A 26,149-nucleotide genomic window follows, 5' to 3' on the forward strand; every position below is an offset into this window, starting at 1 on the left:
TTTGAACATGTAAATGTAAATTTGATTTGAATTAGGTATTGTTTATGTTCGGTTGCTTGTAAATGTAAAGAGTAATTTACTTATCAATATTATGGTATTTGTTCTTATTGACGAATCATGTTCATTGTGGGCAAACTTTTAAAATGTATTTCAATAACTTAATAAATTGTTGATGCCTATAGATTTACCGATAGACTCAACGATATATGTAATAAAACCAACGAATCATTAATTTCATTGGTTATTTTTATAGGCCGTCTTGGGAAGTTCTTTTAGGACTAGAACGATACGATCAGTTTTGGGTTGTTTGAATATCACATGAACCTCCCTACGCATCTAACTAGGTATACAAATCATAAACTTATTAAATCAGCCATCATCATCATCATCATCATTTCAGCCTATATACGTCCCACTGCTGGGCACAGGTCTCCTCTCATGCGCGAGAGAATCAGCCATAGTATTTAGTAATATGATAAGTATCCAGATTTCATGTTTTATTGGAATACTAAACATATGTAGAAACTGGAAGTGAGCGGAACATTTACTGTGTCGTAATACTCAATATTAAAATAATTGTATTAATTATAAATCCATCGGTAGATTATTGCTTTCAAATTCGATAGCGGGTCGTGACAACACTGACCTCGAGCTAATGGTATCGAAGAACTTACAATAGACTATTGTTGTAACAGGTCGTCTGAAGAGTGTGATAAGGTTAAAATATTACATTTATATGTCTTCGATTGATATTTTCTTAATAGATAACATACATCTATGTATATATATATATATATATATATATATATATATATATATACTAATTACTTAATTAGTCAGTCAGTGATAAATGAGTTCATTCACTCATGAAGAGAATTGTGTTGGTCCTTCGAACCGGACCAAATAGGTATTTACTTACAGATAATAATTTTTAAGAAAAAAAAACCGACTTCCATGCGGGCCGATGAAAGATTATTATAGATGGTACACTATGTAGAAAAGGAGGTAAAACCACCCACTTTTCTACTAGCATTTCGCTTCTGTATAATGGCTTCTCTACAGGATGGGCCAACGCCGGCCACTCCAAGGGACGCAGCCATGCGGTAGAATGAGATAGCAATATCACTTGCTCCCTCTAACGCATAAATGCGTCCCTTGGAGTGGCCGGCGTTGGCCCATCGTGAAGAGGAGCCATGAGGGTCGTAGTTCTAGCCTAACCTAACCCACTCCTCAGATAGCAGTTCAGTTCTGTGCGGATCGCAGTTCGAACCTAATCAAACCCACTTTTCAAGTAGCATTTCGTTTCTGTAAGGCTCGCAGTTCTAACCTAACCTAATCCTTGATCGGTTCTGTGAGGATCGCAGTTCAAACCTAACCTAACCCACTTAATGGCGCATGCCGTGCGGTGTACGGGGGTTTAAGCGGGAGGGGCTAGTAAGATTGGCATCATCGTACTTTATACCTACATTAATTTTATGGTAGGTAATCATAGTTGTTTATTTAGTTAAGGTATCATAGTGGTTTTCTGGGTCAAGGTCCGGGTCCGAGTCCGGGTCCGAGTCCGGGTCCGAGTCCGGGTCCGTGTCCGGGTCCGAGACCGGGTCCGAGTCCGGATCCGAGTCCGGGTCCGAGTCCGGTTCCGAGTCCGGGTCCGAATCCGGATCCGAGTCCAGGTCCGGGTCCGAACCGAATCCGGGTCCGAACCGGATCCGGGTATGAGTCCGAGTCCGGGTCCCAGTCCAAGTCAAAATCGAAATTCGTAATCACCAAACGTGTACCATGCGCCATTGAAGAGTTCTGTTCTGGTCATCATCAGCAGTTCCACTTCATCAAATGCGACAGTTTTTAATGTAAAGGCTTGATTTTATGATGAAAATACAAAAAAATCTATACGTATGCCTTTAATATTTGAGGAGTTCCCTCGATTCCTTATGGATCCCATCATCAGAACTCGAGCTTGACAAAAATGTGGCTTAAAAACTTAACTTGCTTAACGAACATAACGAAAAGGAAAAATCGCCAAACGTGAACTATGCGTCGTTTAAGAGTTCTGTTCTGATCATCATCAGCAGTTCCACTTCATCAAATGCAACAGTTTTTAATGAAAATGCTTGATTTTCTGATGTAAATACAAAAATCTCTATACGCATGCCTTTAAGATTTGAGGAGTTCCCTTGATTCCTCATGGATCCCATCATCAGAACTCAAGCTTGACAAAAATGTGGCTTAAAAACTTAACTTGCTTAACAAACATAACGACGAGGACAAATCGCCAACCGTGAACTATGCGTCGTTGAAGAGTTCCGTTCTGATCATCATCAGCAGTTCCACTTCATCAAATGTCACTTTTTTGGATGTATATGCTTGATTCGTTGATAAAAAACCAAAAATCACTATGTGTATGCCTTTAAGATTTGAGGAGTTCCCTCGATTCCTCATGGACACTGGACTGTATGCATATACATTCAATCAAAAAAAGAATTTTCAAAATCGGTGCAGTAATGACGGAGTTATGGAGTAACAAACATAAAAAAAAATAAAAAAAATAAAAAAAAACATACAACTGAATTGATAACCTCCTTCTTTGAGATTTGGAAGTCGGTTAAAAATACTTAATTATCGATTAGTGATTAAAATTCTTAGCGCCGGGGTTAACCGGTTAAACCTTGAGCTACTATGGCTACCAGTACATTTTGACAGGGGGTTAACGGTTTAGCCGCTTAACCCCGTGTTAGTGGGATGTTGCAAGTGGCGCTTCATGGACCCATGAATTCATGCAAAAGTATAATAAAGAGTTTAAACCGAATTCCAGGTACGGCGGTGGCAGATCTGGGACCAAAAGCTGTGCAAAGAAGAAACGACGGACAGGCCGAAGAAGAATGGGAAGAAGCAGGTCAAGTTCTTGCACGGAGAAGATGGAGAACCATGGGTAAGAAGTTAATATTAACTTAGCATCTTAGCTTGGCTGAAAGAGCGCTGGTGGTCTAGCGGTAAGAGCGTGCGACTTTCAATCTGGAGGTCGCGGGTTCAAACCGCGGCTCGTACCAACGAGTTTTGCGGAATTTATTAATATGTACGAAATATCATTCGATATTAACCAGTCGCTTTTCGGTGAAGGGAAACATCGGGAGACCGGACTCTACACGGATCATGCTACACTATACAAGAAACCTTTAGAACATTTTCTTGATTGTAGTATCGGGCTTGCTTTTTAAATGTTTATACAACTTATATTTAAATACACTATTATACTTGAAGAATAGAACAATGATGTCTTACTATATATCGTATAAAAGTTCCCACAGGGAAAGTGTACGTTATGAATATATACTTAATGCCATAAAAGATGAGATAACCATTTTGCGATCTGGATAAGTTTGTAATATTTCTCTCGAGAAATATTACATTGTGACCACGAAAAGCGTACCTACCTAATGTAAAAGTTAAAGCTTTGATTAACGACGAAGAACAGACATATTCAATTACACAAACGGGTCTACCGCGATATAATTTCATTGTTTTTACCTTTAATTCCGACGTTTCAGCTGAGTTGCACCAGCTAATTTCGGGTAGTTTAGTGTTGTTTTATTAATATCTCCGTTGACATTTGTTGGGGTTGGGACGTCAGTCTTTCCGTGACCACAGCTGGTGCAACTCAGCTGAAACGTCGGAATTAAAGGTAAAAACAATGAAATTATATCGCGGTAGACCCGTTTGTGTAACTGAATATGACGAAGAATAGCTTACTTACTTCAATTGAAAATAAACTAAATAGATTGGGAGGTGGATTTCTTCACACATTTAGACCCTGTTTACACTGATTAGTGCTTAAGGTGAGTTCATACATTTGCTATTAAAGGTAAGTAGTAAATGTATTTATTTATTCAAACAAGAAATACAAGTAATATAAACAAAAAAAAAACAATTATAAACTAAAATTAAATTAAAAGTAAATGTATAAACTCTAGCTAAACCCTAATTGTGTATACAGGCACAGAATAAATAATAGTACTAAGTACAGGTTCACTCTCTCGCGAGCAGGCATCCGTTCCATAGCGTTCGCGGCAACTACAACTGCTAGACACCAAAATTGGTGCGGGCCGCATGTACTTATTGTACTTATAGCGACGCGATGAAATCACCGAGTGAGCCGCGCCTGAAACAGGTCCTTAAAATGTAGGAAACTTAACCAATACATGAGAATATCGTAAATGTCTAGTTGGTTAGGTATGTCAAATGCTTTCAATTTACATTTGACCTAAATATGAGTACAAATTGGAATTCCAAACATCTGGCAATGCCAGGCTTCATGATTATCATCAGATACATTAGCACTTATTTCAATAGGATTAAGGTCGCTTCTTCCATCGTAACACAAGCGGCCTTTGGTAACATCTGGTCCTTTTGTTAGCTCAATGTCAAAGAGGTTTACTTAATGCTTGAACATTTATTTTGTTGTGGATTTACAAGTATTATACATCCTACTCATATTTTATTAGTGGGAAGACGGAACAAGTACTGTCGCCATCAGATATATCAGAGCGGCCAAGGTGTTCACAACATCTGAATACGTTCAGATATGTATTTGTGAGCGCCTTAGTCGCTCCGATATATCTGATCTGATTCATAAATATTTATTTTGACTTAATGATTCTAAATAGAAAATGTAGGTAGCTACCTACCGATTTAGTTATTGCCTGCCTGCCTTAACAGTGCTACCTAGTATTTATATGGTGTTTGATCAATGATTTAATGTTTACGGTAAAATTCTATATTAAAACACCAGCTACCTAATTATTCTTTTACCATTCCAACTTAAGCTGAATTATAGAAAATTCAATTGGTATAGGTAAATGAGAATTTTCAATTACATTATGACAGCGCCGAACAAAATCATCAAAATCACCAGATGTCTGGCGGAGAACTGAAGTCACCAGAAGATTAGCTAGGCGTCTCGTTCTTACTAGTTACCTACTGATGATGATGATGATGAAATTACGAAGTAAAATTGAAAGGCTTACATGCTTAAAAATATGCTATTCAGTAGTAACAAACAGTTCCCAAACTTTTAGCAATGACATCATCAAAATTGTTTACAAACTGAAATGTCTCAAATAGCGCCCAATCATTTCAAATTGCAGTGCGCGGTGACTCGACAGTCAACTCATGCGTATGCGCAAACGGAAATGCTGATTGTGTTATCCGGACTGGACTCTGGGTATTTTTAAATTATTTAACTAATGATGGGGAATGTAAATACTTTTAACCGATACCTAACTAAATACAGGGTGAAATCGTGGGGATATTTCCTGGTGGTTATCTTTCTATATCGTTCATTTTGTGTGAGACAACTGGAAAATTATAAGTTATTAAATTAAAGCAAACGTGAAATACCTAAGTTATCGCTTTGATCGAGTTTCGAACTCACGACCATTAGGAACACGGATGCGGTTGCCAAAAGTTTTGGACTATTTATGAAATAATTGGGATGAAGGATGTTACTACTATAGAAAACTTACTTTTTTCTTGTAATAGGCACTATCAATGTGAACGCTTCATTATGAGAGTATCGCGTGGAAACTGTTAGAGCTACTGAACCATAAAATGTGTAACGCGCCAAATATACAGTATCCCAGTAGCAGTCATTGTAATACCTAATATAATTCTCATCTTTGACTTCCCATATATCTTTGAAGTACAATATTTCCTAAGTTGCTGAATATTTTCTAAGCACAATATTTCTTCAGGTCTGGGTGATGGGCGAGCACGTCAACGACAAGTCCATAGAGAGCATCCTGGAAGAAGAGACACGTGCGCGTGCGCTCGCGCAGGCGCGGCAGGAGGCGCATCAGCTACGCAAGTCCGTTGAGAAGGAGCTCACACAACTCATTGACTACCGGCCTCTGGATAGTCTGGAGCAGGTAAAGTGGGCTTTATTCTTATTGCCATAGAGATCATTATGGCAGACGCGCAGGCGCGGCAGGAAGCGCACCAGCTACGCAAGTCCGTTGAGAAGGAGCTCACACAACTCATCGACTACCGGCCTCTGGATAGTCTGGAGCAGGTAGAGTCAGCTTTATTCTTATTGCCATAGAGATCATTATGGAAAACGCGCAGGCGCGGCAGGAAGCGCACCAGCTACGCAAGTCCGTTGAGAAGGAGCGCACACAACTCATCGACTACCGGCATTTGGATAGTCTGGAGCAGGTAAAGTCGGCCTTATTCTTATTGCCATAGAGATAATTATGGAAGACGCGCAGGCGCGGCAGGAGGCGCACCAGCTACGCAAGTCCGTTGAGAAGGAGCTCACACAACTCATCGACTACCGGCCTCTGGATAGTCTGGAGCAGGTAAAGTCGGCTTTATTCTTATTGCCATAGAGATCATTATGGCAGACGCGCAGGCGCGGCAGGAAGCGCACCAGCTACGCAAGTCCGTTGAGAAGGAGCTCACACAACTCATCGACTACCGGCCTCTGGATAGTCTGGAGCAGGTAAGATGATGTTTCTTTCGTCATCATTATCTAACATGACATAACGACAATTGTGATCTCCGATATCCTTTTGCTTTAAGATTTTACTTCATACCACAAGTTTTTAAAGATTTCTTTCTTACCTAACTCTACTAGTTGGTCAAATTGAGTAACGGTTCTTCCTTTTAAATTACAGAAATTCGACCTATCCCCCAAAAATGTCGAATCTATAGAAGACGCCTTGGAAATCTACTGCACAGTGGACGATTTGCGGCAGCGGATCGCAGCGCTGGAGCCCGAGGTGAAAGAGAAGTCCGGGGGAAAAGAGAAGGACTACAGCGACGACATGAAGCTGGACCTTAATAAAAATACTTTGCATTTCAACTTTATCGAGGGGAAGAGAGATGGGTTACAGGTCAGTAAATTCTATTTTTATTGCTTTTTGCAAAGAAGAAGGAAGAGAAACGAAGAAAGAGAAGGATGACCTCTAATGTTACTGGAGGTCGTTCTTCTCTTCCTTCTTCTTTACAAAAGGTGCTTGCAAAAGTTTCAACAAACACGTGGAAAATTTTCGGAACCTAAACATCGTTTTGTATCGCTCAGGTCAAAACTCCTTTATTTGTAGCATTTTTTTATTCCCAAGAAATTTTCCAACCTTTTGCAATGTCTTGCACTTCTGTAGTTGGACGTACCTTGATCGTAGAGTCTGTGCGAAAAGAGAAGAGTCGTGGAAAGTAGGGGAGCCCATACATTTCACGACTCATCTCTTTCCGCACAGACTCTGCCTACAATCGGATAGTGCCTATTGCGCTATTTAGCAGGTCAGATTCTAAACCATTTGATCATTTCTCACGAAACAGTAAGTTAGCGTACATTTAATAACATTTTACTTGCTGTTTTCAGGACTTGTCTCCAAACAGCGCCACTGACGGTGTCAGTTCACGCGTGCTCGCATGGGAGCGGCGCGTGGCGGGTGCGAGAGCTGGTGAATTATTGCGTGGAATCAAAGCTAGAAGAGCACGCTCTATGCGAGACGCTACGCTTAATGCGCAGGATGACGCAGCCTGGCGGGAGCAAGGTATGTTGTCTACCCTTAAACAGCCCCACTGGCTTGTAGTGAGTGCTTGTATGGAAATTCATGCACGTGGTGGGTGCGAGAGCTGGTGAATTACTGCGTGGAATCAAAGCTAGAAGAGCATGCTCTATGCGAGAGGCTACGCTTAATGCGCAGGATGACGCCGCCTGGCGGGAGCAAGGTATGTTGTCTACCCTTAAACCGCTCCACTGGCTTGTAGTGAGTGCTTGTATGGAAACGCATGCATGTGGTAGGTGCGAGAGCTGGTGCACTATGGTGTGGCATCAAGTCCAGTAGGGTATACGATCCATGCGATGGTATATGGTACTAGAGTTCATGTACCATCGTCCACACTGTTAACTGTCCGTTGGTAAACCCTATTACAAAAGGCATAAGGTCCACCGATGGACAGTTAAGAGTGTTGCATGTTTGTACCTCGCTAAGCATGCATTACGGTTGTTAATGGTGTGAATATTTTACATTATTCCTTGCATCTCTTCCAAAAAATTCTTCATTAACTTAGAGCAACTTACTTTAGGTGGTGTCAATAAAAAAGCATATTCTGTATCCTTAGGCCGCCCATACGTCAAACCTTGCCAAGCAAAATGAAACTTTGATTTAGTCAACACAAAATTCAAATTAGAATGGAACAGGAGATCTTTTTATAGGTCTCTGGGCGGCTAGAGGTTAACAACGTTTGAGTCACACCGAGTTTACTATTACCAAAAAGAATAGATAGTATAGAGGGGTCCTGTCATTGTCAATTTTGTAGTCACGGTACATTTACTGCCATCTATCGACACACGATTAAAACTTAAAATAAAATTGAAAATGTATAAAATAATCAAAATATGTTTACGGATAAATGATTCTTAATTTTTATTGTTCCATACTGACCCATGTTCTTTCACTGATATGTGTTAAAATTGTTAAATACCCAACGGTGTCGTTAACGCCATCTAGCCGAGAATAGGCCAAAGGTAATGGCGCCATCTATTCGAGAATGACTTTTCCTTGGCCGTCCGAGGCACGTTTTTTTCTTAAACTTTATTTATCTTATACGGAGTTATATATATCTCTGCTATTACAGAGCGTAAAGCCAAGGAAGCGGAAGCCGCGATGCGGGAGATAGCGCGCGCGGCGCGCGAGGCGCACCGGCGCTCCGCCGAGCCCGCGCCGCCGCCGCCGCCCTGCCCCAGCCAAGGTAATACTACACACCGGTTTTATATCATTTTTCACGTTTTGAAGAAAGAACCGAATGTGACTCTTGGACGCTTGGGAGTTTATCTATGAATCTTAATTCGTTATGTATTTTACAATTTTTTATGCCCCACCTAAGGAGCTCGGTATGTCATACGATGAAGAAGTGGTAGGATAGGTAGCTACCTACTTATGAACAAAAAGACCAAGTGAAATGGTGTAAAATTGCTGTTTCAAAATGTTGTAATGGGTATAGTCAATAATTTATTCAAAAGTAATAAATGAGCTTATATCATTCATTTTGTGTATGTACCTCTAATCCTATATAAAAAGATTCTAATTGTTCTTAAAAAGTAGAAATCTCCAGGAAAATGTTTTTGCTTTGTTTCTATCTGTATATTTCTACTCAATTTGCTACTGATTACTTTCAGCTGGAAAGCCTCCAAGCCGAGAAGCGGTGGTGGAGTGGTTCCGCAGTCAAGAGCTGCCTCAAGGCGTGGGGCTCGACGAGAACAACAAACCCGTCAACTGGTTCCATGGTACGAATTCAGACATTCTTGCATTTAACTTTCCTTTCAAAATACCTAACTCGATAATTTATATCTGTCGGCGGCCGATCGTAAGATCAGGCAGATCGTAATGTTCCTGTGTATTGTTTTGAGGATAGTCACATTAAACCAATATATAGGTACTAGCTGTTACCCGCGACCTCGTCCGCGTGGAATATTATTTTCAACATTTTACATCTTTAGTACTATAATTTTCATATCCAAGCAATGTTGAAATTAAGTACTTTCTTTTTAGCAAGTTGTATGAAGTTTTAAGTCAAGTGAATTTTGATGTTGGTTGCTGAAATTACTTTTCTTGTATTCTCATAATAGGTGCCTATGCCCTTATAAAAAGATTCAAGTTCCGCACTCACAAAATATCTGATCTTCATACAAACTTTCAACCCCTTTCTCACCACCTTGGGGGATGATTTTCAAAAATGCTTGAATTAGTTTTTATGTTTTTTTAATTTAATACCTTTTTTGCAAATAGTTCAAGTTCCTAGCTTAAAATTAAATTTACACCCCAAGACGAACTTTCATCCCCTTTTCCAAAAACGTTGCACTTATTTTTTTTTGTAATCGGCTATTATGTCTTTCTAAGAAGTTTCAAAGCATTTGTAATGGATTCAAACTTTGAACCCCATTTTAACCCTGTTAGGGGATGAATTTTACAAATCGCTGAAATCACTTTTATTGTCTTCTAATAATATCCCCAAATACAAAGAGTCAAATCCCGCGCTCGAAAAATGTATGATATCCGTACAAACTTTCAACTCCTTTTTCACCATCATAGGGGATGAATTTTCAAAAACGCTGAAATTAGTTTTCTTGTATTTTAATTTAATACCTTGTCACAAAGTTTCAAGTTCCTAGCTTCAAATAATATTTGCACCTGAAGACGAACTTTCATCCCCTTTTTAACCCCCTTAGGGGTTGAATTTCCAAGAACGTTGCATTTTTTTTTTGTAATCGGTTATTATGCCTTTCTAAGAATTTTCAAAGCATTAGTAATCGATTCAAATTTTGAAACCCATTTTAACCCTGTTGGATAAATTTTACAAAACGCTTAAATTACTTTTATTGTCTTTTAATTGTATCCCCAAATACAAAGATTCAAGTCCCGCGCTCGAAAAAATGTTTGATATCTATACAAACTTTCAACCCCTTTTTCACCACCGTAGGGGATGAATTTTCAAAAACGCTTAAATTAGTTTTCTTGTATTTTAATTTAAAAAGTTTTTACAAAGTTTCAAGTTCCTTGCTTAAAATAAAATTTGCACCCTGAGACGAACTTTCATCCCCTTTTTAACCCCCTTAGGGGTTGAATTTCCAAAAACGTTGCAATTACTTTTTTTTGTAATCGGCTATTATGTCTTTCTAAGAAGTTTCAAAACCATTTGTATTGGAATCAAACTTTCAACCCCTTTTTAACCTTGTTAGGGGATGAATTTTACAAAACGCTGAAATTACTTTTCCTGTCTTCTAATAATATCCCTAAATACAAAGATTCAAGTCCCACACTCGAAAAAATGTTTGATATCCATACAAATTTTCAACCCCTTTTTCACCATCTTTGGGGATGAATTTTCAAAAACGCTGAAATTAGTTTTCTTGTATTTTAATGATATATCTTTTAACGAAGTTTCAAATTCCTAGCTCAAAAGAAAACTTAAACCACATACAAACTTTCATCCCCTTTTTAACCCTGTTAGGGGATGAATTTTACAAAACACTGAAATTACTTTTATTGTCTTCTAATAATATCCCCAAATACAAAGATTCAGGTCCCGCGCTCGAAAAAATTTTTGATATCCATACAAACTTTCAACCCCTTTTTTACCACCTTGGGGGATGAATTTTCCAGAACGCTGAAATAAGTTTTCTTGTATTTGAATTTGATACTGTTTTACAAAGTTTCAAGTTCCTAGCTTAAAATAAAATTTGCACCCGAAGACGAACTTTCATCCCCTCTTTAACCCCCTTAGGGGTTGAATTTCCAAAAACGTTGCAATCACTTTTTTGTAATCGGCTATTATGCCTTTCTAAGAAGTTTCAAAGCATTTGTAATGGATTAAAATTTTCAACCCCTTTTTAACCCTGTTAGGGGATGAATTTTACAAATCGCTGAAATCACTTTTATTGTTTTCTAATAATATCCCCAAATACAAAGATTCAAATCCCGCGCTCGAAAAATGTATGATATCCGTACAAACTTTCAACTCCTTTTTCACCATCACAGGGGATGAATTTTCAAAAACGCTGAAATTAGTTTTCTTATATTTTAATAATATATCTTTTTACGAAGATTCAAATTCCTAGGTCAAAAGAAAACTTTAACCCCATACAAACTTTCATCCCCTTTTTAACCCCCTTAGGGTATGAATTTTGAAAAATCCTTTCTTAGTGGCCCCTTAGACCTTATAAGGAATCCCTTATAAGGTCTAGGGGACTAGAAAGTCCAAATTTAGCAACTAGATTTAGTTGCTAAATTTGGACTTTCTAGTCCCAGCGGTTTGGGCTGTGCGTTGATTTAAGTCAGTCAGTCAGTCAGTCAGTCAGTCAGGTCTTTCACGTTTATATATATAGATTTAGGTAAGATAGGTTCGTTAGGTTGTTTCAGATGCCCAAAGAGCAAACTGCCCAGAAATAGGAGTCCCGCGTAGTGGGGCTCCGTCGACTCAGGGAACGAGTCAAAGATTTTCACGTTTCACGATATGCCTAGGAATTTCACGATATGCCTGATATGGACCGGGATACGGATCGTGATTACCTAATACGTTACGTACTTATACATTTGACGGGCCCTTCCCCCGCAAATATCGGTAGACTCTTTTGTATAGAAAAATAGAGACATGACGTCTCCATTTGGTCATAGCCTCCCAGATTGGATCAGAAGAATACGCAGCAACAATTACTTACATTAGGGAAAATCGGTACATATGTCCCACTCTTGCAAAATATATTCCTTGTATTGAAGAAAGCCGTAGCCGTGCAAAGAGGAAACGCCAGCAGCGTGCTAGGTACATTTAGCCGGGTACCTATGGCCTAATAGCATACAATACTTAATACCCTTAATTTTTATATTTACGTAGTTATAAGTTTGTAAATTTCTGTATCTATAATATTTACATTTCATTTAGTAATAATATAGGTACTTAATACAAATATTGAAGAAAACATTTTCGTTGATGATGATGACTGTCCCAGGTCTCATCACGCGGACGGAGGCGGAGCAGCTGCTGTCGCGCTGCCTGCCGGGCGCGTTCCTGGTGCGCGTGTCGGAGCGCGTGTGGGGCTACGCGCTCTCCTACCGCGCGCCCCACGCGCGCTGCAAGCACTACCTGGTGGAGCGCGTGCCGCAAGGGTACCGGCTGCTGGGGGACAGCCAGGCCACGCACGATACGTTAGGTCCGTTTATAAGTTGTTCAATTTATTATTCAATAAACGTCAATACAACAATATATAAAAAAAATCAACAAAAACTTAAGACTAGCTTAAGTCTAGTCAAACAATCCCCCCCGAGTTGCCCCTGGCGCGAAGGTACCCATCACACTAGCAGCGTTACCGCGTTGAATGGCGATGGACAACCTTTGCACCAGGTCGGGCGTGAGGGATCATTCGACGTCCCACTTCCCTAAATATTTATATTGTTTATAAGTTGACTTTAGGACTCAAAATTTTCATATGATTCTTTGTCAACTGAAACCAGTTGGTATCCCACTTAATTGTCCATTTTCTTTCTCTTGTCCTAAAGCTAAGGACAACCGACGGAAGCCAACTGGTCGGTATCGTCTTGGGTCGTCCCGTTCGTTTTTCGTCAAGTTCTTAAATTAGCAATTCTGCTTTCGTCACCCATTCTACATTCGTCACGATCGTCGCTGGCTTTCAATGTAGAATGCGTGGCGAAAGCAGAATAGGACCAATTTAAGAACTTGACGAAAAACAAATGGGACGACCCGAGACGATACCGACCGGTTGACTTCCGTCGGTTGACCTTAACTTTAGGACAAGTGAAAGAAAATGGACAATTAAGTGCGTTGGGAGGAAACTTAGATCAGAAGAGTTCATTGTACTATTATCTTGTACTTCCTGGAGCATGTCGGGTGTGTGAAGCCGTTGCCCTCTCGCACGCCGCGGGTTCGTGCCCAGCGGCTACTGGCCGTTCACATTCGGGGCCAGTTACGCGTATTAGGTCAAAATGATTTTTAAAACTACTTACCTAAACTAGAGTTAGAACTCTAGTATTTTCTAACTCTAATTTCTAGCTAAATTATCGCTCGTATAAAAACCTAAAAAAAAACCATAACCTTCCTCGTCTCTCTGTTCCAGCTGATCTCATAGCGCACCACAAGACGGTGGCCATCACGGAGAACGGCGGCGAACTGCTCACCACAGTCTGTCCCCACCAGCAGCCGCCCGCCATCCTGGAGGCGCTCTAGCCACCCTTGACCACACAAGTCATAACTCTCATAGCGCACCACAAGACGGTGGCCATCACGGAGAACGGCGGCGAACTGCTCACCACAGTTTGTCCCCACCAGCAGCCACCCGCCATCCTGGAGGCTTTCTAGCCACCCTTGACCACACAAGTCACAACTCTCATAGCGCACCACAAGACGGTGGCCATCACGGCCAACGGTGGCGAGCTGCTCACCACAGTCTGTCCCCACCAGCAGCCTCCCGCCATCCTGGAGGCGCTCTAGCCACCCTTGACCACTCAAGTCACAAGCGTAACACAGTGAATCAACACCCTGCTTGTTGGACATGACAAATTTGAGGGGTGGACGGTCAAACCCAATAAGTCGAGATATTTTTTCATTCACAACTATAATGTGACGTGCAATCGTGCATCTTCCTCCTCGCGTTATCCCGGCATTTTGCCACGGCTCATGGGAGCCTGGGGTCCGCTTGAGAGCTAATCCCAAGAACTAATGTAGGCATTCGTTTTTACGAAAGCGGCCATCTGACCTTCCAACCCAGAGGGGAAACTAGACCTTATTGGTATTAGTACGGTTTCCTCACGATGTTTTCCTTCACCGAAAAGTAACTGGTAAATATCAAAGGATATTTCGTACATAAGTTCCGAAAAACTCATTGGTAGGTACGAGCCGGGGTTTGAACTCGCGACCTCCGGATTGAAAGTCGCACGCTAGGCCACCAGCTCTTGTACCTATAATGTGACGTGCATGGAGTTCTTATTTGAATAAAAAAATATCTCGACTAATCGGGTTTGATTGTTCACTCCTCGATTTTCTGTTTTTCGACGATAACTTTTTATTATCCTCACAAAAATCTATGAAATTTGAGAATCTGTTCCGGACTATCTCACCCAAAATGTATGATTCTTTGTCAACACCATTATTATTGGACTAGAGCGTTGCTACTCTTTCAATAGTTCTGGTAAAGCTAGAAGACCAATCTTTGGTCTTATGGTCTATTGTAGGGTCCCTATTTCACGGCTCGACTTAAGTTTGCGACCCACTAAAATTGGCTTCCTAGCATTCTCAGAAATATTAAAAGAACCCTTAAACTGAACCATTTATGCTTTAGATGTGACGCCAGTTTACGTTAGAAACGTCTTCTTCACTGATGGTTTCTGGATACTGTGTATGTTGGAGTCTTTTTCAAAAGCGCTAACTTCGTGTTACTGTTCTATGTAATTTAGAAGTTAAGGATTAAGCTGTTAGAAAGACATCTCAAATATTGAGTCACATTTTGTAGATCAAACTGGGACCATTTCTACGAGTCATGTATATTTAGAAGTAAGTTATGTCTGTATTATTATGAGATTTGACCGCTAAGTATGTATTCTTAAGGACGTGATACCTATAGGTAGCGAAGAAAAGGCTTTTGTATCCTATTCATTTGTTTAATTTTTGAAAAATAAAAATATTAATTGTATTTTTTTTAGTTACGAAATATTGTCTACTTTTCAACTTCTGGTAACAATCGTTAGAAGAAAGCCATAAAAAGTCCTAATAAGAAGTTAGTCTCGAATAAATATTGTTTATACTCAGGTATCAACCTAGCATTTACTTGTATGAATTGTTTTATTATATTACTTTATGTTCATTGTTGAGAGGCCTTTGATTGCAATATAAAATAGCGTACTTATGGTGCTAAAAAACTATTGGATAAATAAGCACATTAGCTCTATGATTTTGAAATAAAAAAGTTGTGTTTGTCGCACGGACTTCCATACGCTACAGCTTGGATGTTGCCAGCAGTTTCCCGCGCTAATGAACAAATGTTAGAATTAATGTAATATTTATTGTGATAATTACCACATCTGCTTCAGTATTATTTAAATTGCTTTCACTAAGCGAAACCCGGATTCTAACAAGCCAAAGTGAAATTCAAATTAGATACGGAGTTCTCAGCTTCTACGAAATAAGATCTATATAAATATTTTTAAACGATCTATATGCCATTGTCGTTTGTAGATAGACCATAGATCTATGATATTGTACCTACTCTAAACTGCCAACTAGATTAAAAAATATGTCAATTAAATGTGTCGTTTTATTTAGAAAAAAAATACCTTTATTTGGTAAGTGTATTTTAACTTTATTAACTAAGCAAGTATTAAAATGTAACACTATACATTATTTTACAGACACCCTTTTTACGGACCATTTAAATTTGGTTTCTTTACAAGACATAAATGATATTAAATAATAGTAATATAATAATAAGTTATTTAATGGCCAATTCTTTGTATCTTGTAGGCAATACCGAAACTTATCCATTCACATCAAAATCCATTACATTAGTCGATTTTTAAAACTATACAGTAGTTGTGCATTTCGTTTACAAAACTTTTCCAAATATCAGATAAATTCGACATTCTAAATACTTTTTGGCAGTGTCTTCTATACATCTAGAACTTTCGCAGTTATTTTCATAAAATAAATTAAGCATTTATATTATTATAGTCTAAAATAAACATAGGAATGTATACAAAATACAAAAATAGTAAATCAAGTACAATACAAACTAGTTACCAACAGCTGGACTATTGTTTAGACACTAAATACAAATTCAGAAAAATGAAAGATAAATAATTATGTTACAAGACCTGGAAAAACCTCATGTTGGGATGAACATTAAATTTAATTTCTATTTTTATAGTTGAAATTTTATACATTTACCGTTTATCACTTATCACATATCAGAGCTTATCTTGTGAACAATGACATTGATCTTTAATATTATATAATCTCTCAAGTGCTAAACGGTCAATTTATAAAATATCAACTATACCATATTTTACAAAATTACCAGATTTTAAATGTATCTACGGAGCAAAAGTTATAGCTATAGAAAGGCTACAGTTGTATTTAGAAATTTTTCATTTTTAATTTGGCAATATATCTGGTATTTTGTAAATAGGTATCGTCTTGGGTCATCCCATTCGTTTTTCGCCAAGTTCTTAAATTAGTCCTATTCTGCTTTCGTCACACATTCTACATTGAAAGCCACCGACGATTGTGACGATTGTAGAATGGGTGACGAAAGCAGACTAGGATTAATTTAGGAACTTGACGAAAAACGAATGGGACGAGTGGGACGACCCAAGACGATACCTGTAAATATGATCGACCAGCATGAGTTGCGGTCTCATACTTGAAGGCGTGCTAGATGTGAGTCGCGCGCGAGAACGCAACCCATGCTGTAGGTCTGGTAGTATAGTCGTTCGATTTGTAGCTGGCCCCGAACGGCTAATCCTGTATATTGCTAAGTAAAAAGTCACGTGCTAGCGTGCTACTGCATAAAAAAATGATTTGGTCATTGTAACCGGTAATTGATTTACAACTCTTAAGGAAATTGCAATAATATCCAAAATGAACATTGGTGGAAAAAAAAATTGCCTTTTCTTGTGTGGTCCCTCTACACTCTCTACAGTTACTGAGTGCCGGAGAGTCGAACGCTACAGAACTCGTTTAAATTAAAATGTGTCATCGAGATGGCGCGTTATCGGAGAGCGCAGCTACACTGGTTTTTTGAGCGTTGCACTAGCCCGTGCTCAGGTGCCAATTAGAATTATACGACCCTTTTTTGCAGATAGTGGCACGGGCGGTTTTACCGACTAATAGTACAGTCATTATAGATTTTGACCCGTGAATAATTAGTTCTTGGATTTTTTTTCGTAGGTCCCTCGGGGGGGTCACTGGGAGTGTAAATTCAAAAAGTAGGCTGAATCAGGCTCCTGCGTATATTCGAAAAATGGTTTTTTTCCAAAAAAACGGTTTTTCTTCAATAACTCGGCCATTTTTGATTTTACAGTAAAACCGTAAGGACAAAAATTGTAAAAAATTTGATTCTCTACAAGTTAGTCCAGTCATTATATCCAAAAAACCGACCCTTCCCGTGAATACGTCCCTCGGGGGAATCACTGGGAGTGTAAATTCAAAAAGTAGACTGAATCAGGGTCCTGTGTATATTCGAAACGGTTTTTCTTGAATAACTCGGTCATTTTTGATTTTACAGTAAAACCGTGAGGACAAAAATTGTTCAGAATTTGATTCTCTACAACTTTGTTTCCCCTTCATTTATGCCGTAAAGCGTGGAACATAGGAGATAATGATAATATTTTGAATTTGTCGCGTTTTTTAGGGTTAATTTCTAAAATATCGATTTTGGGGGAAAAAAGGTAGGAACCAAAATTGTTCAGAATTTGATTCTCTACAAGTTTAGTCCTCTTCATTTATGTCGTAAAGTTGAAAATAAACGAGATGTTGAAAATATTTTGAATTTGTCGCTTTTTTTAAATTTTATTTCCAAACTATCGATCCTAGAAGAAAAATTGTGAGGACTAAACTTGTAGAAAATCATATTTTCTAAAATTTTTGTCCTCACGGTTTTACTGTAAAATCAAAAATGACCGAGTTATTCAAGAAAAACCGTTTTTCGAATATACACAGGACCCTGATTCAGTCTACTTTTTGAATTTACACTCCCAGTGATTCTCCCGAGGGACCTACGAAAAAAAAATCCAAGAACTAATTATTCACGGGTAGGGTCGGTTTTTTGGATATAATGACCGTACTATAAATGGTATTTAGTTTTAAGTTTATAAAATACGTCTGTAAGGTATTCGTAATATGGGCCTTGTTGCCTGAATTAAATTTCTAAATAAATTTACTTAACAATAGAGAAAGGATTAGCCGTTCAGGGCCAGCTATAAATCGAACGACTATAAAAGACAAATGCGTTGTGGTATCGAAGTGGTTAGTAGAAGAGGGCCCGGAGCAACCCGTGGCCGTGTTGTCACATGTACGGCAGGTTGGTGGGCGTTCTCGCGCTGGACGCCAGTTCCGCGTTCCGCTGCGATCAAACGGAGTCTTATATTTTCTTTAGCTTAAATTTTCTTTAAAATAAGGTGTATCTAATCATGGACAAATAAAATAAGGAGACTGGCAGTATCTCCAATATTCAGCGTAGTCTGTAGCCCGAATAGGCGTCTAGAATTAGACGGGGACAATTTCTCGCCAATCTGATTAAATTGTCTGATCAAATCATGTGGTGCGGACGCAAACGTCAATTTGGCCACTTTTATCAATTTTACATTTATTGTTATATATATTATGAGCGGTCTCAATTAAACAAAATGCCCCAAACGCGAATACTAGCGTCACAAATTGATATTCTATTCTTGCGTCCGCACCCTATTTTATGGGTACCTAATATCGGTCATAATCAGCGGTCGAATTCGACGAGTCAAATTGGCGTTTGCCTGATTTGATCGGACAATTTAGTCAGGTTGGACTAACAATAGGACGATGAATCACACACAATAAAATTACCTCCCAATTATCGCAGGATTTGTTGGCACCAACTGGCAAATGATTCTTTGCTATCTTCACTGGGCTATTGCTGGCTGAAAAACCAGAGATTAGACTTATAGAAACTTGTTATGATATGAAGGTAGACTGTAATAGACTGGTATCAGTGGCAGACTCAAAGATAGGATCAAGTATGGTTGATGGCGGGGTGATGGTGGTTAACCCCTCGAGTCCCAAGCATATATGTAGACAATGCACGTCCTAGAAATTTTAGAATTATCATACCTACATTTTGTATGACATCGTGTGTGCAAAATCGCGTCCATTGAACTTAGAGGTAGAAATTTTCAGTTTACATTCGATCGCATCCGTGGAACTCTTTGGGTTTTCTGAATAAAACAGCATTATTAAACTTTTCCTTGCAAAAAGGTTTACAAAATGATAAGCTAACTAAGTTACCTCCTAAGGTGGGGCTCATAAGATGAAGCTCAGACCATCGTCTGACGCCATGAAGAAGACGAGTGGCGCAAGCCTGCACCGTGGAGTCCACTTGGCTTATGACCGCAATCAATGGAGAGATGTTGCATGTGGTCGCGATCCTCAGCATTGAGGGAACGAGGAAGAAGAAGTTACCTCCTGGAACGTAGGGCAGGGAGAACTCTGGCTGATTCTTGAAGGCTTTCTTAGTGGCCGCACGCCCTCGCACCAGGTCTTCGTCCATCACCAGCTTATGGTTCACCCTGCACGAAAATAGACACCTTATTAGAGATGTACCACAGAATAAATAATAGTACCTACTAGGTACAGAAGACTCACTCTCTAACAAAACGCGTCTGTCACTATCAACACAGATATGGCCGCTAGGTGGCGATAGAGCCACGCGCGGCTTATGGCAAACCCCAAAATTGGGGTCGAACGAATGTACTTTTAGCTACCTGTAGCAAAGCGACGAAATCGCGGAGTGAGCCACGCCTGGATGTACCTAGGTAGGTACTAGCTAGGTAGGTAGGTAGACTAGGTAGGTAGAGGAGTAGGTACTCCACTACATATCGTCGCTGTGCCTACAAAAGTCGCCATGTGTTTTTAACCTACTTTACAGGAGACACAAAAAACTGTTTATTTCGATAACTATTGAACATATTCAAATCATAATTTTTATGATAAAAGTATTTGCACTTTAACATATATTACGGAATTACCTGAAATGATATTTTAGTTTCAATAGTGTGAAAAAAATATTTTTTTATAAATATGTTACATAGCGATTTTTGTTTTAGTCGTAAAAACCGCTAAGTGTCTTAACCAGTTCATAGGTAGATTTAAATAAAATGATGGGGGTGTTCAATAAAACAGAAAAAAAAAACTTTTAAGTCGATATAATGGAAATTTAATTATGATTGAATAGTCTACGTACTTTTTTATTATAACTAGATATTACTACATATTAATATTTCCTTGTTTGTAGGCAACACAAGGGTCACTGCGGTATTTGCGTGGCTTGTAAATTGAAATTTTGTTGTCTTGTAATATTTCTTTAAACTTCTTTCTCCCAACACGGCATACGAAAAAATAATTCAATCGACTCTTTTACATATATTCTGGTACTTATTATTTTCCTTTGAAAAGACATGAATAATTAATTATGTATTTGTCTGATGTTTACTGCTTTTTTTACATTTATTATCTAAGTTTGTGTTACAATATTAAACACGACACGATATTGCCTAGCTGAGTTGAAAATAAACCATTTGTATTTAAGATATTAACCCTGCCTGTGAAGGCGATGGCCCTGGGTTCGAATCGGGTCCATATTGGGTCGCATAATAATTGATTGTCCTAATGTAATGTTACGCATAAAACTCATTTCGCATTATTGTTATTGTGCTGAAATATTAATATTTCTGAAAAATTATAACACAAACCATTTGCAATGCAAAATATTTTCGAAAATACTTTCTGTTTCAGTTGGAGAAAAAATATGCGAAAAGAGATTTATGCGTAACATTACATTATGACAATCAATTATTATGCGATGAGACCTTAGGACCCCGTTCGAATCCCAGTAAGGGCATTTATTTGTGTGATGACACAAATATTTGTTTCTGAGTCATGGCTTGGTCATGGTTGTTTTCTATGTATGTAAATATTTATATATTATAATATCGTTGTCTGAGTACTCACAACACAAGCCTTCTTGGGCTTACTGTTGGACTTAGTCAATCTGTGTAAGAATGTCCTATAAAATAACATGATTTTTTTTTTCTTTAAGTAATGCATAAATGCACTACATGTTCATGTTATAAAGTACATTGCGCTAACTTTATTACAATTTTTTTATCAGAGATAAATCAAAATTACATAATTTTTTGATCCAAAAGCATCGGTAAACCAGAATGGTTTGTCTCGATACTCCATTCCGCAGTACTTAAATAAGTAAATATACAATAGGCAAAACATATTTCTATTTTTTATGTAATTTTTCATTCACTTGTTACCTTTAAAACTGCCAACAACTTGTAACGAAAACTCACAAAACTCAATTATTTGTACACACACGTAATAACATACGGTAGACTGGATACTGGATTGTTATAAGAAAATTCCGCCATGTGTCGTAACAGGCACGGTCTGGGAACATAGCATCGACTCCAACTTGTACAAAAATTATCGCTATGTGCAAGGAACTACATATCGGGCGCAAGCGCATCTAATCATTTTTCAATAAACTTGTAGAAAATATCGCTATGTGTCAAGAATGACATAGCGAGCGCACGTCTGTAATTGCTGTTGAAGTAAGCTAATGTAGTTATGTGATTTATTCCAGTTAGCGATTATAGGAAGAGCATTCATTGTATGGGCATCACATACCTACATTTGTTAAATCCTTAAATAGTGAAATAAGCTCAACGCTGTTTTTGGAGCATATGCGTATGGAAATAAGGTTCAAAATGGCATTAAAACCTAAAAATCGTCAAAAATCACATAGCGACTTTTGTAGGCACAGCGACGATATTATAAAACAAAGTCCCCCGCCGCGTCTGTCTCTTTGTATATTCGCGATAACTCAAAAACTACTAAACGGAATTTCAAGCGGTTTTCACCAATCAATAGAAGATTCTCGAGGAAGGATTAGTAGATGCATAATTTGTTAAGGTTTAATACCCGTGCCAAGCCGGGGCGGGTCGCTAGTAGATTCTAAGTTTGCTTCAGGGGATTACAGGTAAATAATGCTGTAGGTAACTACAATGTTAATATACATGTAAAATCATGACTGGATTAGAAATAATAGATTTTTCTACAAAAGCGTTTATACGTAAAAGGTTTATCGATCTTTATATATTTCTTTTAAATTGACGTACCTATAGTTTGTTTTTTAAGCATTAGAAATAAGGTAAACAATCTTGATGTGTCATTTAATTGAAAAACACATTTTAAAAATAAGTTACGGCAAATATGTATCAATTATGAATCTAATACGATCATTTATATTCTTTTGCTTTCATAAGTAATGTTTTTGATTTTTAAAAATCGTTTTTCAATTAAAAGACGTCAAGATCGCTTACCTTCTTGCAAGTTCTTTCTAATGCTAAAAAAAACGAACTATAGGTAACAATATTTTACTGCTTATATGTACTACAATTTCACTCACTTCTTGATGTAAGGCGTCCGTGGGTAGGAATTTACGGGCACGTTGAAGCTCTGGAAAATATGTAACAATAAATTGTTAATTGGTCACAGATATTTTTTAATTTACTTTTCACCACACCAGCTCGAAAAGGCTTACTTTGCACTTCAAAAACTGATAGCGAAGTTGCATTTTATTCACATGTGAGGCAAAGTAATCAAAATGCAATTGCTGGCACATTGCTGGTAGAATTGACTTTTAAATGATGATTTTTGATTCGGTTAAATTATGTTCTAATGTATGGGCAAGAAAAACAAATTATAGCCAGCAATCAATGAATGTAGTATGATACCTTTGGGTATGGTGCTTAACGCACACTCGCGTCCCTCCCCCTCCCCCTGACGCAACCCCCCCTTTTAGCTTGAAATATGTCCCGGTTTACGGTTTTTTTTTATTTTTGAGAAAAGTATTAGAGTTAGGAAAAAAGTGTCAAGGTAAGAAATAATCTTTAATAAATTTTAAACAAAAAAGGTTATATACAACTTTTTGGTAAGACTCACCATATTCATGTATTAACTTGTTGAAGTTCAATATAAGTTAGTACGTGATAGTACTGAAATAAAACCAATACGGAGAATAAGCTTGCAAGCTTATTCTTCGTGAAGATTTCTTTCAGTACTGTCACGTACTATGTTATATTGAACTTCAACAAGTTTTTCAACGGTAAAATTTTGTCGAAGTTCATCTAGCTAAAACATCAATATGGTGCGTCGTATCAAAAAAATGAATATAACCTTTTTTGTTAAGAATTTAATAGGGAACATTTCTTTCATTGACACTTTTTTCCTATATTGTATACTTTCCCCAAAAAACAAAAAAACACTCTCAACCGGGACATATTTCAAGCTAAAAGGGGGGGTTGCGTCAGGGGGAGGGGGAGGGACGCCAGTGTGCTTAAAGCACCATACCCAAAGGTATCATACTACATTCATAGAATGCTGGCTATAATTAGTTTTTCAAAAAACACAATTTGACCGAATCATTTGAATGATAAATATTTAATAACATTCATTTGGATTTGATTTTGTTTGATATTTTACATTTAATATTTGCTTCGGGTTGGTGTGGTGAAAAATTTTGTGTTTCACTCGGGGGCTTTTTTTGTTTAACTCTCGTGCTTCGAAACCCTCGCAACGCTCGAGATTCCTTTTTCGAACCAAGATTCAATTTCGGAATCTTTCGCTTGCTCGGGTATCAATATTAGCACGAGAGACCAATCAACTACTTTGCCCCTTGTAAAACAAATAACTATTTCTCTTCTGTATTTGTGCTTATACATAAACTATTTATATTCGGTATATTCTATTCTACATTTTATTAATAATTTACTTGGAAAGCGTCGTTCAAGGCGGGGGCAAGCGGGCGGGCCGGCGCGCGCGTGGCCGCCACATACGCCTTGCGAGACTGCGCTGTGTTCTGAAAACGATGTTTACATGTTGTCATTACTTTTTTTTTATTGGTTTGAAAATCCGTTATAGATACATCCGCACCGCAGGGACAACGCGGAGGTTATGTGGGACTTTCACCTACTAAAAACCTCCCAGTTGTCCTCCTCGGCGCATTTCGGACGGCTCTGGGATCTCTAATGAACGCGCCAGTGCCGTCCTAGCGCTATGCCCCTTTGTGGGTCCCCTCTTTTTTCAGCCGCAGTCCCTAGTTGCGATCGTCTCTAACCCTGAGAACCCCTTTTAGTCGCCTTTTACGAAGGCAGGGGATCCGTAGCCGTATTCTTACGCCCCGCCCGGTCTACAGGGCGATGTTATCATTACCTACCAGTTTATTAATTAATTTCAGTTCTTGCTAGTCGTCTCTTCAGTTAGGCCTATTTTCAAACGATCGCCGCATCCTTGCTAAAGTTACATTTTATTATTTACTTATGATCAACTACGAATCATCGATCCTTTATTGTGTCTTAGAAATAAAGTATACCTAAGTAAGTATAAGAAGCAGATCGCAGATAGTGGTACATTCATACATCATATAGTATATTGAATAAAAGTAAGTATTGAATAAAAATAGGGTTGGCAAAACAAAAACAATACACTAAGCAACGCCTGTATTCCTTGCAACGCGCGGCGCGTGTCCCTTGAAAATAGGCCTAGCTATTGAGGCCACTGAGGTATTAGCGCTGCCTCGCCTAGAGCGCGGTGTCTTCGTACTGACCCTTAATCTTGCCTGCAAAATATGTACAAGCTATCGAAGTAATAGTCAATATATACGCTAGATAAGAATGTATATGGCGCTTTATATTAGTGTCTACAATTTTGTGGTAAAGGAATGAAAAATTCATAAGTTTCTATCAATGTTTCGCTGACAGTTCTATTTAGTAGTAAGTAAACTCATCAGCAATATGTGTATCATTAGTTACTTTCTCTTTTTAATGCCCCAGGAGTTAAAAATTATTGATAATCACCTCAGCGGCCTCGTGAGAAGCCACTGCGGGGTGGGATGCCTTTTTCTCCGCCACTGTCTCCATTTGAGCCTCTGAAAAAGAAACAGATGAGTTGAGTGCTGGCCGCGTAGCCAAGATACTAATCGCTTACACTCCGTAGCGATCGAAACGCAACTATCACTGTCACACTAATATGGAAGAGTGATAGAGAGACATAATGCTTTTAGTTGTCGAAGCGATAGCAATTGTAACCCGGGCCGGCTGATTCTTGGCAGACGTTAGAGGCAGGGCTAGACGAATATTAAAAAAAAGGTAGGTACTGGCCGCCAGTTCAAACTCGATTCATGATTACATGCTGAATTTATTTTTCCCCGACCCCAAAATAACTGTGTAGGTAAAGTATGCAAACGTATTCCTTGTATTCACACAGGATTTAAGTTTATTCAAAGTGGTTCAAGGAGGCTATGATTGTAAAGCTTCAGACTCACCTGGAGTGTAATTGTAGTCCAACAAAGATTCTCCGGCGGCGCTCTCCGTACAAGACCTGCTGTGGTCCTAAAATGAAAAAATCAATGGTTCTCGCTCATTTACCAAAATGTTTCTACGACTATATTGTACCGTGTCGAGTAAAAATGCATTTGTGAAATGATAATAATGATAATATATATCGTCATCATTGCCTTCTTACCCGGCTTTTTTGCCAACCGGGGACGGAAGCTGTGTTTGAACCAGCTCATATTAGGCCACCCGGCCGGAATTATGTGCAATCTTTAAAAGGCTTATTGTCTTGCTATAGTTAAAAAAAATTAAACTGTTTATTATAAATAAAATTTACAATATTTATGGACTGACTTAACCTAATCTACACTATAATAGATTATTAGCTAAGTGAGAGGTTTTCTTTTAGTTACATCATTGACATTATTATTACTATATTGAAACGTTATAAAGAGGTAAAGTGTAACTTGCCATCCAAATGCCAAATCCTG

General features: G+C 38.5%; 2 protein-coding genes across 4 annotated transcripts in view; one reads left to right on the top strand and one right to left on the bottom strand.

Moving 5' to 3' along the window:
- The window catches only part of LOC134672592 (SH2 domain-containing protein 4B-like), a 53,860-nt gene extending 40,103 nt beyond the window's left edge, over positions 1 to 13,757 (top strand). Inside the window, exons 4-11 of the mRNA XM_063530545.1 lie at positions 2,813 to 2,929; positions 5,748 to 5,921; positions 6,669 to 6,887; positions 7,376 to 7,550; positions 8,638 to 8,751; positions 9,179 to 9,286; positions 12,506 to 12,706; positions 13,628 to 13,757. Of these exons, the coding sequence (XP_063386615.1) occupies positions 2,813 to 2,929; positions 5,748 to 5,921; positions 6,669 to 6,887; positions 7,376 to 7,550; positions 8,638 to 8,751; positions 9,179 to 9,286; positions 12,506 to 12,706; positions 13,628 to 13,737 (1,218 nt within the window). The 3' untranslated portion in view covers positions 13,738 to 13,757. The remainder of the gene's footprint in view (positions 1 to 2,812; positions 2,930 to 5,747; positions 5,922 to 6,668; positions 6,888 to 7,375; positions 7,551 to 8,637; positions 8,752 to 9,178; positions 9,287 to 12,505; positions 12,707 to 13,627) is intronic.
- A 2,672-nt stretch (positions 13,758 to 16,429) lies between these two features.
- LOC134672589 (cyclin-dependent kinase-like 1) overlaps positions 16,430 to 26,149 on the bottom strand; it is a 49,915-nt gene continuing 40,195 nt past the window's right edge. For all 3 annotated transcript variants that reach the window (XM_063530539.1, XM_063530538.1, XM_063530540.1), the window contains 7 exons: positions 25,649 to 25,715; positions 25,182 to 25,252; positions 24,098 to 24,184; positions 22,733 to 22,782; positions 19,717 to 19,823; positions 19,105 to 19,178; positions 16,430 to 18,625 (listed from right to left, as the gene is read on the bottom strand). In XM_063530539.1, coding sequence (XP_063386609.1) covers positions 18,569 to 18,625; positions 19,105 to 19,178; positions 19,717 to 19,823; positions 22,733 to 22,782; positions 24,098 to 24,184; positions 25,182 to 25,252; positions 25,649 to 25,715 — 513 coding nt within the window. In that variant the 3' untranslated portion in view covers positions 16,430 to 18,568. The remainder of the gene's footprint in view (positions 18,626 to 19,104; positions 19,179 to 19,716; positions 19,824 to 22,732; positions 22,783 to 24,097; positions 24,185 to 25,181; positions 25,253 to 25,648; positions 25,716 to 26,149) is intronic.

The sequence above is a fragment of the Cydia fagiglandana genome, chromosome 17 (genome assembly GCF_963556715.1).
Source record: "Cydia fagiglandana chromosome 17, ilCydFagi1.1, whole genome shotgun sequence".
In the NCBI taxonomy this organism is placed as follows: domain Eukaryota; kingdom Metazoa; phylum Arthropoda; class Insecta; order Lepidoptera; family Tortricidae; genus Cydia; species Cydia fagiglandana.